General features: G+C 31.1%; 1 protein-coding gene across 1 annotated transcript; it reads left to right on the top strand.

Annotated features, from left to right (window-relative positions):
- The first annotated feature begins 10920 nt into the window (after nt 1-10920).
- On the top strand, nt 10921-14817 carry LOC132799136 (protein SIEVE ELEMENT OCCLUSION B-like). Its single transcript, XM_048478331.2, has 7 exons — nt 10921-11214; nt 11727-11819; nt 12375-12820; nt 12939-13033; nt 13143-13273; nt 13378-13836; nt 13981-14817. Exons 1-7 carry the CDS (start codon nt 10993-10995, stop codon nt 14581-14583), a joined length of 2049 nt encoding a protein of 682 aa, XP_048334288.2. The 5' UTR covers nt 10921-10992; the 3' UTR covers nt 14584-14817.
- Nucleotides 14818-16583: the final 1766 nt, after the last annotated feature.

Raw genomic sequence — 16583 nt, 5'->3', positions numbered from 1 at the left:
GACGCGCCGGGATCGGAGCGTTTTCCGGCGAGGGGTCGGAAATCTTCAAACGGTGATTTCTCCGCCGTCCGACCTCCGTTTTGTTCACCGTCGGTCCCGTTGGATTGCTCTCCTCACGATCTACAAATCTGCAAAATTTCACAGCCAACGGCCACCGTCGGAAAATACTGTTCCGGTGACCGTTGCCGGTGACCGTGGCGGCCCGCCGGAAAATATTGTTCCGGCGAGTACCCGAAAATTTCGGCCAGCTCCAGTCCGCAGTGTTCGACCTCCTGAACCCAAATCCGACTTCCGTTTCCGCCAATTCGCGACGGTTTGGGAGAATTGCGTAGCCGAAACCCGGAAAGCTTCCCGACGAAATTCAAACCCCGTCGGGTACGATCATCGAAAATTAAGACCGGATCTGTGATTAGCATCACTCGAGCTTCGATTCGGTATATAACTCGTAAATTCTAGATATCGTTTGTGTTTTGACCCCCCGGGTACCGGGTATTATTTACCCGAATAAAATATTAATTTATTTGACTGTCTGTGAATTTTGTTCTAGGAGCACCGGTGAGTCGTAGAATTGATCCCGTAGTGGATCATGGGTTAATTGCGTGCTCCAGGTGAGTGACCCACCTTCAAATTAATTTTGGGGAATTTAATTGATGAATATATTATGTGTGAATTAAATATTTGGAATTTAATTTCTATGTGCTAAATATTTATTGGATTTATTGTAGAATTATTTATGAATTTATTGGATTTAAGAAAATGCGAATTCTACAATTTATGCCATGTGGAATTATTTTATGGTTTTGAGGATTTTGAAATTGGTGTGGTTTTAATGGTAAATTGGGCACGGTTCGATTTTCAAATATTTCAAGGAAAATATTTGGTTATGTTGGTGATTTCAATTTTTATGAAATATGCCCATAAAATATTATGGGATTTGATTATGATATTTCGAGAAATTATTTATGCTTGGAAAAAATGTGGATATTTGAATTGATGGATTTGGGAGTTGGTGGATTTGAAAATCATGGGATTTATGGTATTAATTATAAGGAAATTGTGGAGAATTTCCCGGTTCAAGCGGATGGATTATGCCCGCTATGTTTATGAAAAATGTGAAATTTGTTTTATAATTTAAATTGTGGATTTTATGATTTTTAGATGCACCGTGCACGTACTGGTGTTCTGATTATGTGATATGGTATATGTGATATGGATATTGTGCACACGGATATGATTAGCGCGCAGGTGGGTGTGAGTAGCGCGCAGGTGATATTATGAGGGTGTCCTGTGGATGCCATCGGAGAGGGTGGCCACCCCCCATTGGCCGAGACACCAGGTTAGCAGCGGCGCAGTGGGACGCCACGCGACCGTATGCCGGTTTCTTTCTATAACCTCCTGTCTGGCGGTACCTTGGGACGCTGGGTACTGTTGGCGCCACTGGTATATAGTGGGTGCATCAACTGATTTCGGAACTGTGTTTTAAGAATAAAATGTTTTAAAACTGTATTGAAATTAAAATTACTATTACTGTTCGGATATTTATTTGATGTCTTGGTTTTCGAGGAATATGAATAAAGGGTTTTGTGAAAAGGTTTTAAAAGGGGAACCTTTCCAACTGAGAGAATTGTAAGGGTTTTGAGAGAAAATATTATTTCCAAATAATTATTATTTATATACCTATTACCGTGGTATTATATTGTATAGTAGATAGGGTCGCTCACTGAGATGATTAGCATCTCACACTCTTAAATTCCGTTCCTCTAGGTACCAGGTTGTCGGTGTTCATTCGGAGCGGACTTGATCTTCCTCGCTGTTTTACTTCGTGAAGTACCCTGTTCTTCTTTTATTGCAGTTGTACTATTTCTTTCACTCTTGTTGTATTTATTATGCACTGGATTACTGTATTTATTTTGAAGTGCTGAAATTTGTGGAATTAATTTGTAGTATTGTGGGAGGAATAAGGGGATATTTTTGAAGTGTATTTTCAGTGCAGGTAAGTTTGTGGTAAGTAAATCCCTTAGGGGAGGCTCTGCCGGATTTTCCGTTGGAGGGTTCGGTAGGGTTTCCCTGGGATCAGGGCTGTCTAGGGTTCTGGGGAAGGGATTCTGGACGGGTCCTGACATTATTTATATTTATATTTGGGGTATTTATTTATTTATTTATTTGTTGTTTATTAAATTATTTGGTTCATTGGTTTTCGGGAAGTACGACTATCGGGTTTTGTAAAAATGTTTTAAAAGGGGAACATTTCCAACGGAGTAAATAGTGAGGGTTTTGAGAGAAATTATTACTTCAAATATTTATTTATTTATTTATTTATTTTTTCGGTATTGGTTAATTAAATTCTTTTATTTTCATATTATTATTATTATTAAAGGTGTACAGTAGATAGGGTCACTCACTAAGATGATTAGCATCTCACACTCTTAAATTCCGTTCCCCTAGGTCCAGGTTGGAGACGTTGATTGTCCGGGGCGAGCCCAACGTCTCAGTTCGTTGCCGAAGGTTTAAGAAGTATTTCTTCCCTTTTTCCTCTCCATCCTGTATTACTTCTTATCTGTCATTGTATAAATTCCACACTTATCTGTATAATGCTCTGTATACTGTATTGGACGTGTAGTTTTTATTTATGTACTGTGTTGCTGCTGTTGTTTTTTTGAAGTGCTGTAAATTTGTGGAAATCAATTTGTAGTTTGTGGGAGGAATAAGGGGATGAGTATAGAAGTGTGTTTTCAGTGCAGGTAAATTTTTGGTTAGTCCTACCCTTAGGGGAGGTGCTGTCGAATTTTCCGTTGGAAGGTTCGGTGGTATTTTCCTGGGATCAGAGCTTGTCTAGGGTTCCGGAGAAGGAATTCTGGACGGGTCCTGACAGTTGAGGATGAAATATAATTATACGTATTGGACATTTATCACACAACATATGATGTCCTACATCAAATCGCTCTGTAAAACATTAACAAAGCAAATCTATATATATATATATATATATATATTATAAACAGATGTATATAAATTTCCAAAACAGACATTCATATTTTTGACTAACCAAGCAGACATTAATTTTTATTTTTATTTTTATTTTTTCTGAAAACTTCAATTTTTAAATTTTGATACTAAACGAGATGACGTTGTTATATATAATTGTTATATATAAGATAATAAAAATAATAAGCAAAATAACAATCAAATTATCCTTTGTTTATCTTCCAGAAAAGAGAGGGAAAAAAATATATTGCTCTTTCGTATTCAATTACATGAATAAATTAATAGTTTGCACGTATGCTCGGCTACTTATTTCTACCCATGGTTGCAGAAGATTAACTCTAAATTAAGATTATTCATGTTATATATGAGAAGTTTTAGTTCCATTATCAAATGAACTCTTCTATACTAGGTAAGTTTTTTGTTTTTGTTTTTGTGTTTTATTTTTTCAATTAATAATTTATAAATTTAACCATATGTCTTTAAATGTATATAAATTTTTTTTTTCTTTTCGTTTTGTTTCTTCATATATCTTGTAAGTTAAAAAGATTAATAGGTGTCAAAGGGATGTTGAAAAATAAAAATATTTAATTTAGTATTGATATCTATGTGATAGATTTGAAACATTTCAATGGAATAACTTAATATATATATTGTTTTTATTGATATTTTAATTTTATATTATTTTTTTTATTAGAAGCTATTTAAATTTCGCCCCGCAGCTTGACAATCCTGGTTCCATGCCTGTCAGAGGACCAACTGGGGTGGCGTCTGGTGCTGGTACTCATCAGGAATTCTCCAGCAAAGTAAATTCAGGTCATGAAGTTTTAGGCAATTGGTCCATTAAATTTTTTTGGACATGAAGAATTGTAAATTTTTCTCTTTTCCTTTTGAGTAGCAAATTTAATTCTCATATACTAGACTATGTCAATATATTAACGAAACTTACGTTTGAATAATTTTGATTAGCCATTTAAGATTTTTTTCGTATAGTTTTATAATTTATTTATGATAAAAATTTTAAAATATTATAATATATAAATGAATAAAAAAACAATTATTAGCTATATAAATTTTAGTATGTAATAAACTTTTGGTTACGGAGTAAATCTTACCGTTTGCATGTTTTTCCTGCATATTTATGTCTTCTTGAGAGGTGTTATATATACGTGATTAATTTAAATACAATATTTCTGGTTTAGGCATTTGACATATAATAAAATTGTTTATTAATTCTTATTTCAGAGACAATTAAACGACCAACTTATATTATATGTATAGAGTAAGGAGTTTATTTGTTTGTTTATATATTTAATATATATATTATAAATGCATTTGTATATAATATTCAAAGCAAAAAATAACTCAATTTTAATCTTTGAATTCTTGATGAGTGATGATGAGATCTTTTGCAAGGATGGGGCTATCTTTTGCAAACTCTGTTTGATCCACAAAAATAGCTCTGTTTGATCTGTTAATATTGACAACTAACAAGATATTTCATTTATTAATCTAGTATTAGCAGCAAGAGTTTCCAAAATGTTGTGTTGCCTTTTCTAGGATGATTAGCCATTTGAGAGCGAATATATTACAAAATAAAATTCAGACGTATTAATTACCAGAAAGGACAATGGTTAGTTTTTCAATCAAAATATATAGTAGATAAAAATTTGACAAAAAGTGACTTGAATAATTAAAGCAAGAGAAATATAGATCAATTCCTATGGCAATGTTGGAAAACAGCAATGACTATAATGATTAATGTTAGTAATCAGTACATTTATGCCCAACCTCCTTTATCTTAAAGTCCATTTGTATGTGAAATCTCTGTTGTTATAAGGCTTATTATCTAATAACACAGCCTTCAAAAGCAAAATATGAATTCTTCTTGCTTAACACTAATATATCTTTACAATTACCAACATTGCCAAGCACATTGTTTCACTTTTCATGGCAAGGAGCGAGTGGTGCTGTAATCGTGTACATGAATCCGATCTTGTTTAGAGCCACTTGTCGAAGATCAAATCCATATAATAAATGAGGGATCGACTTGAGCACCAAACTACCTACCCAGCTGGAAACAGTCCTTCGCATAGCAGGTCAGTATGACAAGAAATGGTTGTGCGAAAGCAATCCTAAATTTATCTGCTCCCTCAGTATGACAAGAAATGGGAGTGTGAAAGCAACCCTAAATTTATGTGCTCCCTTTTAGAGACTTCGTTGCATATTCCATCAGGGGAAGGACATTTGAAAATGGTGAAAGCTTTCACTAAGTATGCACCTTTTTGAACAACCACTTCAATTGTTAAATAGCATATAAATTCCAATAATGATCACTATTGATGGTGTCGAGTTTCTTTATATTAAGCCAAATTTCATTTTAATATACTCAATTTTTAAGATTTTTTTAGATTTTTAACTTTTTGATTCAGCAATTTAGATTATCGATTTTTCAATTTGTTGTAATTTGAACTTTTTTAACTTTTGAATAATAGATTATCACAGTTGATATTAAAATATATAAAACTTTTAATTAAAATGTATTAAACTATAAAATTTTAAAACTAATTTTAAAAATCTGTATTTTTAACATCTTCTACTTTGCAATTTGATACAGTTTAATATCACTTAAGTGATGTGTACCTTTTTTTTTTTTTTAAAAACTAAAAGGTACTAAAAAATAGATTTAATATTTTATACTTTAGTTCTTTTAGTTTAAGATTTGATATAACTTAATACTAATCATATAAAATAATATTAAATTTTGTAATCAAAAGTTAAACAAAATCTAAATTACAATAAATTAAAGAAAAAGAATTTAAATTGTTAAATCAAAAAATTAAAAACTTGAATAGTAAAATTCAAAATGTTGAAAAATATCAAAATACAATTAACATTTATATAATGTGCTAAAAAATGGTAAGTTGCTAAATTATAATTGTAAATATTCAATTGCAAAATTACCAAAAAAAAAAAAAATGTAAATGATCCTCATAAATGGTGAACAGCCAACCTGACAATTTTGACAATTTTGTTGGGACAGAATTAGTTCCTATTGGTCTCTTTTTGCATAGACAAATGAGGTTGACTCATTAGTGTGCCCACATACTTCCACAATTGAAGTCGTTGGTTCAAATTGTCATTTCCCCTCTCCATTAAAGATATGTATTATAATCCTGATTTAAAAAAAAAAAAAAAAAGCCTGTTTCCGACAAATATATATTTTATATCATAATATAAGTTATGATTCAAGTCATATAAAATACTAAATAATTATATACATATATATATATATATATATATTTTATAACATTTGACTATTAAGTGTAGAAATTCGTGTCAGAAAGAAAAAAAAAAAAAAAAAGGTGTAGAAATATTCAAGTTCCATTGACATCAGTAGCACGATGTTAGTCCGATGACGTCAATACCATAGAAATTTAGATTTTTACGGGACACAGGGTCTTATATTTTTTCTGATAACAATTAAAATTAGCCTTTTAACTGATTTACAACTAAAATTAATTTAGTCTCGAATAGATTTTTCAAATGACAAACTGTGTAATTTTCTTCTAAAATTAACTGTCTCCGTCGTAATTAGGTTCACTTCAATTTTGTACAAGGCCCTATTTGGTTTATATATATATATATATATACTGGATATAATATTAAATCATAAAATAGGCAACTTGGATGTACTTTTTTAAAGAGTTTTTGCTCTAATGCCCGCTAAACTTATGTTCTTTGTTGTAAATTATCCCTGTACTCTTATATTATCAGCAGCGAATTCTTGAAATTTCTAAATATGTTCTGTAAAATTATTCCAAGAAAAGAACAATTATAAAAATTTTCTCTATTGTTTTTCAGTTAATAATGTTGGAGGAAGTTAAAAACTAAAATCAATTTATTAAAATGTCAATATTACACATTTTTCAACTTTTTTCCACGGTTGTAATCTTTAAAACAAAAAATTAAAACAAAAATGTCCTCATAGAGCACTATTTGGAATGTACGAGAGGCATTAATGCTAATTTCGTAATTGATGGAGCAATTTGCAAAACAGGGTATATATTTTGGAGATATCGGTGAAATAACATTTTTTTTTTTTAATTGGTAAGTTTTTTAAGATCACAGCCAATTTCCAACCAGGTAGGACCGAATGGCTTTATTGCCATCCCAAGTGCCCACCTGGGGCAAATAACTCAATTTCTTAAATTCAGGAGTTGGTTGGAAATTAATGATGTCACATGAGACTGTATTAGACTTGGAAACTTCTTCTTTAATTTCTTTCTTTCGTTTTTATTTAATTAGACTCTGACAAAACTAAATACCACTAATTCGATACTGCTTTCATACTGCATATGGTCCAAGTTTTTATATGAAGGAGAATTACAGATCACACATGGAAGTTTTTTATGGTAGAGAAAGTAGAAATTAGAGAAAAATAAAGAGAGAAAATAGAAAGGAAAAATAGAGAGAGAAATTAAAGAGAAACAATAGAGACATTTTAAAAAAGTATATATGGGAAAGGAATCAAATAAAATTCTTTTTTATTGTGGTGTGTATATTCTTTTATTTTAATGTAATAAGCAATTTTTTTTTAAAAAAAAAAAAAGAAAAAATCTTTATGTGGAGTCTTACTTTTAGTGAGAAACATTGTCAAGCGATCCCCCATCATTTAATTTAATAAATGTAAAAACAAAAAATTAATGAATAAGCATATAACGTTGCAAAGTTCATTATTTAACGAAAGATAATGAATACCAGCTAACGAACAAAAATTTTACTTAATTAGCTAGTTCTTCTGGATATATATATATATACACACATATATATCATAGTTTTTGTTTGAATTGGATTGGATGAGAAAGCACTATAATATATCCTTTTGAATTCCAAACTCTTTTCAGATAAATAAAAATTCGTTCAGGATAAATCAACGAAAGCATATATATATATATATATATATGTGTTACCTACGCATTTTGATTGTATGCAGGAAGCAATTACCTAGAGAAGATTTTTTGAGTCAACTAACCCAAAAAAGAGTCAACTAACCCAAAAAAAAAAAAAAAAACCATTTATTTTTGTGGAGTTTTTATCAGTCTTCATCATGTAGTACGCCACGTGACACACGTTTTTTTTTTTTTTTTTTTTGGTGGGTAATGGTGATACACGTTTTCTTGGTAGTTGGAGAAAAATAGGAAATCAATTTATGTTTTGTACACATTGATAAAATGAAAATGCATGTTAACACCAAACTAGGACTATTAATTTTTTCTATGTTATACGGATTTCATGTCTATCAAGTGAAGTTTTACATCTTTTCTCGAACAAAAAATAAAAAATAAAAAATTATATATATATATATATATACACACATATATGTATACAGCCTTATTATGATGGATCTGTACACACATATCATAGTAAAAAGAGCATCCAATTATATATAATTTATAAAGTATTTATATATATTTTATTTTTAAATTGTATGTAATTGGACACTATCCCCCATTATTATATGCATTTCAACTCCCATTGTAGCAAGAGTGTGTACAATTTTATTCTTCTAGGTGATGTCTGACAACTTATATTACTCAATTAACATTTGATTACATATTATCGAGAATGAAATATTTTATGAATGATATGTAATTGGACATTTATTAGATAACATATGATGTTCAGCATTCCCCAGTAAAATATTAACGAGGCAAATATATATTTAATTATACATATATATATATATATATATATTATAAATAGATGTATATACATTTCCAAATAAACATTAATTTTGATTTTTTTTTGCTGGAAATATTAATTTTAAATTTTCATAATAAACGATAATGACGTTGTTATATATAAGATAATAAAAATAATAATCAAAATAACAAGTATAATGCTGTTCATATTCTATTACATAAAAATAATAATCAAAATTAATAAAAATAATAATCAAACTAAAGTATGCAGCTCAATATTCCTAATGCGTTTAAAAGTATACAACTCAACATTTCAAATACATTTAGATATGTGATTGAATATTTTAACTATATTCAGAAGTATGTTATTGAACATTTCAAACATATTTAAAAGTATATGACTAAATCTTTTTAGCAAAATTTATAATTTTTAGACTGAATACTCCAACGAATATATTTTTTCATTACATAAAAGTGTTTAACAGGTAAAAAACAAAAAAAAAATTAAGAAATTTTCATGACTATCAATTTGTTCAAAAGTATTGTAAAGAATTTTTATAAAATGGTGTTCAATTTGTAAGTGATTTGTAGACAAAAAAAAAAAAAAAAACTTATTTTTTGATTTAGTCTTAGTTAAGACTATATGAATTGTAAATACATTAGGCATTAAAAATATTATATAAAATTATTTTATATTTTTTATATATTTAAATGGCAATAAGTAAAAAAATATATTATATAGAATTGTTTTAGAATTGTGAAAAGAACTTTTAATTATATATATATAATTTTGTTATAAACTATGCGGAGATGGTCCCCATATTTCAGAGCCTTGGGCTAAAATTTTTGTAAAAACTTCTCTGAATTTTTTAAAATAAAAATAATAACTTTTACAAAAAAATGTTTAAATTCATTTAATTGAAAAAGAACAACACAACAATTTTATATTTTCTAACAGAAATTATTTAGAGTTTTAATAACTTATGAGGCCCTCGTCAAAGTGGAGCGTTGGGTAGCAGCCTACCCCGCCGATAATCAGGACCAACATTAAAAATGCGTGCACGTTTTTGATATTAAGGACAGTAAACATTTAATTATATATAACTCAATCATTTGATCGGGGATTTTAGTATATGTAATTCTTTGAGTATATATATATATATATAATGAAGCACCTCATAAGCTTTTAAAATAAATTAGTCCTATCACACAGTATATGTACCATCCTACAAACTCTAAGATAATTTATTTTCACTTTATCTTTTAATTTGTTACCCTTTTTAAAGAAATCTAACAATTTCATTTTTATTTTTCAATTTCCAAGAAAATGTGTGCTAGGAAAATTTAAAATGATGATGAACTCGTTTATTAAATGGGACTAAACTGGATTGGAGGGAACTATTTCAATTCTTATCAAAATAAATTAAATTATTTATGGAATGTAAAATAAAAAATAGAAAAAAAAACAAAATAAAAAAATTATTTAAAACTTATACATTATTAATTTGACCATACAAGGAAGCCAGTAATAATTCATTGTTTACAATGATGTCGATTTAAGAAAAACAAAGTTTTTTAATTAACTTGTTTGGAAAGAAATTATAAAGTTTGAATCTCTCCACCAGCAAATATCAGTACTAAAAAATAAAAAATAATTATTTCAAGGGAGAATTGTAGATGATTTATTATACAAACTGATATAATAATATATTCTTTATTCATCATATTGGCTATCATTAATTGATAAATTTATGATTTATATATTAAAAATAAATTATTATTTATAAAATTTAGTTATTAATTATATAAAAAGATAAGTGATAGAATAAAAATAAATCATGAAATCACACGATGGTAAAAGTAAAGACAATTAATATCCATACTAATTGTTATGTTTTAAAATTTTGATAAATTTAAAAAACCATAGCTAATGGTTGGGGAGATTGGCAGATCATCGTGTGCGGAAGCAGTGGCGCAGTGGCATTTGCCAATTGATGCTCCTGTGGGCCAATATTGTTACAATATTGAAAAACTGGCTAGGCAAAAGAGTATAACAGGCTTGGGGGGGGGGGGGGGGGGGGGGGGGGGGCGCTGAATTCAGGCAATTCACTTTTTTTTTTTTTTTCCTTTTTTTTTTCTTTTTTCCAAGAGGAGGGCCCTACCAGAAGCCCTCAAACGCAACGGCGAGAACGGCTATAAATAGAGCGAGAGACATATGCTTCAAGCCACAGCAATAGCACAAAAGCCAAATAGGTATCTAGCTAACATTTTGTGTAAGCGCTTTTGAATTCTGTGAGAGGCTAAAATGATGCATATAACAAGCAATGCGGCCACCAAGGTGGCATCAGTTGTGCATCACATTGAGGAGGAGATTATAGGGCTCTTCACCATGACTGATGAGAAGATCATGGATCATATTTATGACACCCATGCTCACGGTGAAGAGACCTTCGATGATGATTCTCTTTTCATCATCGTCGAAAACATCCTCAAACCTGCAACCCAAATTGTTGACAAAATTGTGCAGGTATGAACTCTTTAATCTTTTTCAAAATCATTACTAGATTCTATACATGTACATACAATTAGGCTCATATCAATTTCATTTATGGTTTCATAATCAAGTTTTCTTTTATAAGCTTTTAAATTGTTTCTAGGACTGAAATTTAACAATTTATTTATTATTCATTGGATCATTATGGCATTTACTTTCCCTAAATACATTTTTTAGCATATTATTAAATTTATATGAGGTCATTTATATTAATCATTGAAACGATTTAGTAGCTTATAAATAAAGATCAGATATTAAAATTATCAAATTGATTTGATATAAACTTGACTATATATATATATTTTTATATATATAATAAGAAAAAAATAATGTATGCATTGTAAAAGTTACATGCACAAAATATGTTCATACATGTGCAGTTTGTATATAATGTTTATTAATTTTGAATTTTTTTTCTTTATTTTTATGAATATTAGAAATTTTATGTGTAAGTTAATAAGTAATTATGTGACTGATACGAACAGGGCAGCCAAGTACATGTGGAGACCTTCAACGAGAAGACCCCTAAACCCGACTTCAGTGTTCCCTTGTGCACCCTTAAGCAGATTGGCTGCGAGGTCCTTAATTTCCTTTAATACCAAATTTTATTCTGTCATTAATTCTTTAATTTTCTTCCTCCCTCCCCCTTTTTTTTTTTTTTTTTTCCCTTTTTTAAAGTAGCTCTACAACCACTATAAAAGAAATAAATAAATAAAAAAGACAGTTGGCCATCGGTTTTTTGGCACAATAAATTATTGTGGCTAAAACAAAAATAAATTGTTTTTAGCCATAGTAATTATTTTTAAGTGCAGAACTTGTTAAGACTAGAAATGCTTTCGGCCACACCCACTAGTAACTAAAAATTTTTAACAATAGGATTATATATGGGCCGCAAAATAGCCATTAACATATACTTTTAATGACAAAAAACATTGTGGCTGTACCCCTTTTCTTTAGTTAACCTTCTTCCAACAGTAAAATAACAAGGGATTTAGGCCGATGTTACTGTATAGGAATCAACCAAAGAGCAGAAAAAATTAGCAATGAGTGTGATTCCGACATATATTTGCATACAACTAATTGAATATACATTTTATTGACATAAGTAACAAAACAAATTGTGAACCTTTCAGCTGTCATGCAAGACTCCTAGTGAGGATGTTGCACACAAAACAGCTCTGTCAATACTTAAAAAGCTATCAACCTATCAATGGGAAGCCAAAGCGGTGCTCACTCTGGCTGCTTTTGCCTTGGAATATGGCGATTTCTGGTTCCTTGCTCAGAATCAACACTCGGACCAGCTTGCCAAGTCTTTGGGAATCCTGAAGAGAGTGCCTGTCCTGACTAAGCCTGTCGTGCTTCAGAAACGCAGGCAAGCAATTCTTGAACTAAACAATCTCATCAAGGCCACACTTCAGGTTATGGAAATCATCGACCAGTTCGACAAGCTCTCGATTTATGATCCAAAAGAGATACCTGGGCTGTCTGTAGCACTAGACCATATCCCAGTTGACGTCTACTGGTCAATTGTAGCGGTGGTTGCTTGCTCAACTAAACTCACTCTTCTCACTAGTGATGAGTAAGTAATTTTCATGTTCATGTCCATGTTTATGCCAATATATTAAATATATGATTGGCTATAATTCCAATTATGCCATATGCTCTCACGGAACTAATTTACATTATGAATTTTGTAGAGACCAGCCATATGAGTTGGCACCCTATTCACAGAAGATTCACTACATACTCAACAAACTTAAGATCCAGCTTGTTGTTTGCAGAAGACAAGTAGGTAATAATCTGCAGCCTAATTACCTTAATTACATATATATATATATATATATATTATATATCCTTCCATATAATTAATTAATGCTTAAAGAAGGATTATGTTGTTACAGAGGAAAGAGAGACTTACTTGAGGCTCAAGAAATTTTTTCAGACCCCAACTGAAGTGATGGAAATCTTCAAGGCCCTGACATTTACCAGGGCTAAGCCGCAGCCCCTTATTGATGGTTCAACTAACAAACAGGTACAATTGGTTCTCAAACACAACATTTTCTTCCACTCAATTTGAATATTAATTCTTTCAATGTCATTGCTAATTTGATTTATGTGTAATTGATGTTCAAACAGGTTAGCATTGAAGTGCTGAGGAAGAAGAACATATTTTTGTTCATCTCGACTCTCGAAATCACAGAGGAAGATATTTCAGATCTCAAACCAGTTTATGAAGGAACAAAGAAAGATGATAATTACAAGATTGTTTGGATCCCTGTGGTCGAGAGCTGGACCCCTGAACTTCAAAAGAAATTTGAGATCCTGAGGTCTAAAATGCCATGGTTCACAGTCCAATCCCTATCAGCCACAGTAGGCATCAAGTTCATCAAGGAAGAGTGGAATTTCAAGGGAAAGCCTTCGCTGGTTGTGATGAACCATCAAGGAAGGATCGAAAACACCAATGCCCTCCACCTTGTCAAGCTCTGGGGAACTAAGGCCTTTCCTTTCAATAAGGCTGCTGAGGAAGCCATATCCAAAGAAAGGACTTGGTTTCAAACTGTAGTGGTCAAAATTGACACTACCATTTCAGATAAAGTAAGTAATTGTTTTCATTTTTGTTTTTTTTTCAATTTCATGTCCAAATTGTGGAAACGAAGTGCCCTGTTTTTTACTTTTTGTAATAAGTCTTCGGAGTTTGATTAAATTTTCATGATGAAAAAAAAAAAATAAATAAAACAGATGATCAGAGCACATCCGAATGGTGAAAATTACATTTTCTTCTATGGTGGTCAAGACAACGAGTGGGTGAAAAATTTTGCAACCAAAGCAACTGCCTTTGCAAACGATCCCATCTTCAAGGAAGCAAAGACTGGCATCGAGCTGTTCTGTGTTGGAAAGAGTCCCAAAGGAGGAGAAGACCATGGAATTCTTGGTCGGTTCTGGGATGGCATAGAGAGCTTGTTCTTCACCAAAGCTCATAAGCAGGTTGACCCTGTTACACAAGAAATCCAGAAGCTGCTTTCCTACAAGAACGAAAGCGGTTGGGCTCTGCTTACAAAAGGTCCTCATGTTGTGACTGCTGGTCATGGATTCACAATGCTGAGGATTGTGGAGGAGTTTGAGAAATGGAAGGCGGTTATTCGCGTGAAGGGGTTCGAAATCGCTTTCAGAGAGTACCATGAAAAGCTTATCCAATCCGTTCGCCATTGCTGTCGCCTTGACATCCCGAGTGTGATTGGAAAAGTACCAGAGAGAATGCAATGCCCTGAGTGTCCAAGAACCATGGAGTCCTTCATCAGTTACAAGTGCTGCCACATTGATGGTCCAATTGCATATCACTAACGAAACTTGGCTCTCTCTCTTTTCAATTAGTATCCAATATCTATCAGAGTCTGTTTCTAATTTATGGATTTTCTTGCTTAATTATTATGCTATAGTATTGGTGTGTACTAAATAAAGGGCATGATTTACATGTTTCTATGGAAATCTGAAGCCTCCAAACCAAATATGTATTGGAAGAGTCAGCCTATGTGCTGTCCTAAATAAAATTAGTAAATAAATGACATCTTTCCATTATGATGGAAGTTTGATGCCTCTCTACTAGTGATTGTTCTGTGTGTACCATTTTTCCAGCAACTAAAGAATGAATAAGCGTCCTATTATATGTTATATAATATGCTTTTCTTATTTACTACTACTTCTGCTCTTCCTTATGATTTGCCATTTTCCAGGGCTAAATTAGCTTGTATAAAAAATTGGTGGCCCAAGTTATCTTTTGTTCTATTGAAAAGCAATTATTACTTCAAATTTTAGATGAATAAAACAAGGATTCATTCACCTAGCAGCAGCATAAATTTGCCGAAGGATATGTTTAACATGGCTAGCAGCTGGGTCTTTTTTAATGAAAAACAGAACATAAAGACCCCCCATTTTGATCCAGAATACAATATTAATTACTAAATGTTTCAAAGTGATTGTCTAAAAGCAACACACACACACCAAAAAAAAAAAAAAAACAAAAGAAGGTTTTTACTGATTCGTAATAGCTGCATTTAGCTTTCTTTATCTCTGAGTTATCTCTTTCTTCTTATTCAATTATTCTCTTTCTTTAGTTTTTACTTTAAGGTTGTTATTTATCTTCTTCACATGGTAACACATCAATTCTTCCTCACAAAGTGGTCCTTCTACAAAGCAGTTTGTCTTTATACTTTTGTGTTGTAATTCTCAGTGTTTAGGGAGCTCACTAGAACCATTGCTTGCATCAAAACCAAAGCAAGAATCATACGAATCCACTATATATATATATATATAGTAAGTCCTCAATATGAAATTGGTGGTAGACAGATCAACAATGGTTGCAGAATAACCTGTTTCACATCCTGACGATTTGAATATGATCCAGTTACATGTTAGGTAGAAAAATTTACTCATTTTGTAAGAGGGAAAATTGGTGCTTATGAGCACTTTCATTTGTTGAATTCAATGTCCTCTGTAAATCTAAAAATTCTAAATGATTGAGCCATTTATCCTCGATAAAAATTATGGATATCATCACTTGAGCACTTGTATATATATATATATATATATATACACACACTGCTTCATGTTCATTGGTGAAGAGCTGAATATTAATTGGAAAATACCTGAGAAACAGGATGTTTTTAATTTGAGTAATGGGCAGCACATTTGTTTTTTTTTTTTTGGTGTCTAATAAATGGGCAATAGAACTTGTAAATTGATGTACAGGGTGGAAGAACTTGTACACTGATGTAATTTTAAATAGATCAATATGCACTAATTACAAAACTAATTTAGTATTAGTTTTTACATACTTTATTTTAATATTGCACCATATAAATTATTCAATTATTACATTGCATGTGATAATTGAAAATGACGTAGGATGTTATAGGGCTGCAATAATAGATTCTCTCCTTTAAGATATGCTCTTAAATTGCATAGGATATTCATACGGGATATGTCCACTAAAGCAAAAGGGAGGCGTAGATAGGGTTGGAGGTGGATAAGAAATGAGAGGCTATAATTTGATATTTTGAAAATTTAGAAAAGCTATTATTGCTATAATAAACAAGTACATTGAAATTAAAATTGATATGCTCGGTCAATTATAAGTAATTTATTGATTATCTCAAATAAAATAAACGATTTGCTGTTATATATATGAGCACGATCACCCTGATATGGGCACATCGGTATGGTAAAATAAATAGCATTTGATTAAATTCTTAGTTATGTATTTCAAGTGAAAAAGAAAAAAAAGAAAAAAAGTGTGTACTATTGTCTCACAAATAAATGGTATCTTCATTGCCTTGGTAATATAA

Source organism: Ziziphus jujuba, chromosome 3 (genome assembly GCF_031755915.1).
Source record: "Ziziphus jujuba cultivar Dongzao chromosome 3, ASM3175591v1".
In the NCBI taxonomy this organism is placed as follows: domain Eukaryota; kingdom Viridiplantae; phylum Streptophyta; class Magnoliopsida; order Rosales; family Rhamnaceae; genus Ziziphus; species Ziziphus jujuba.
The sequence above is the reverse complement of the archived record's forward strand: the minus strand, read 5'-3'. Positions and strand labels throughout refer to the sequence as shown.

Excerpts from the sequence above, each read along its gene's own strand:
- LOC132799136 (XM_048478331.2), top strand. The coding sequence starts at position 10,993 with ATGATGCATATAACAAGCAATGCGGCCACCAAGGTGGCATCAGTTGTG. Across the intron at positions 12,821-12,938 it reads ACTCTTCTCACTAGTGATGA|AGACCAGCCATATGAGTTGG; the intron begins GTAAGTAATTTT and ends TGAATTTTGTAG. Across the intron at positions 13,274-13,377 it reads ATGGTTCAACTAACAAACAG|GTTAGCATTGAAGTGCTGAG; the intron begins GTACAATTGGTT and ends ATGTTCAAACAG.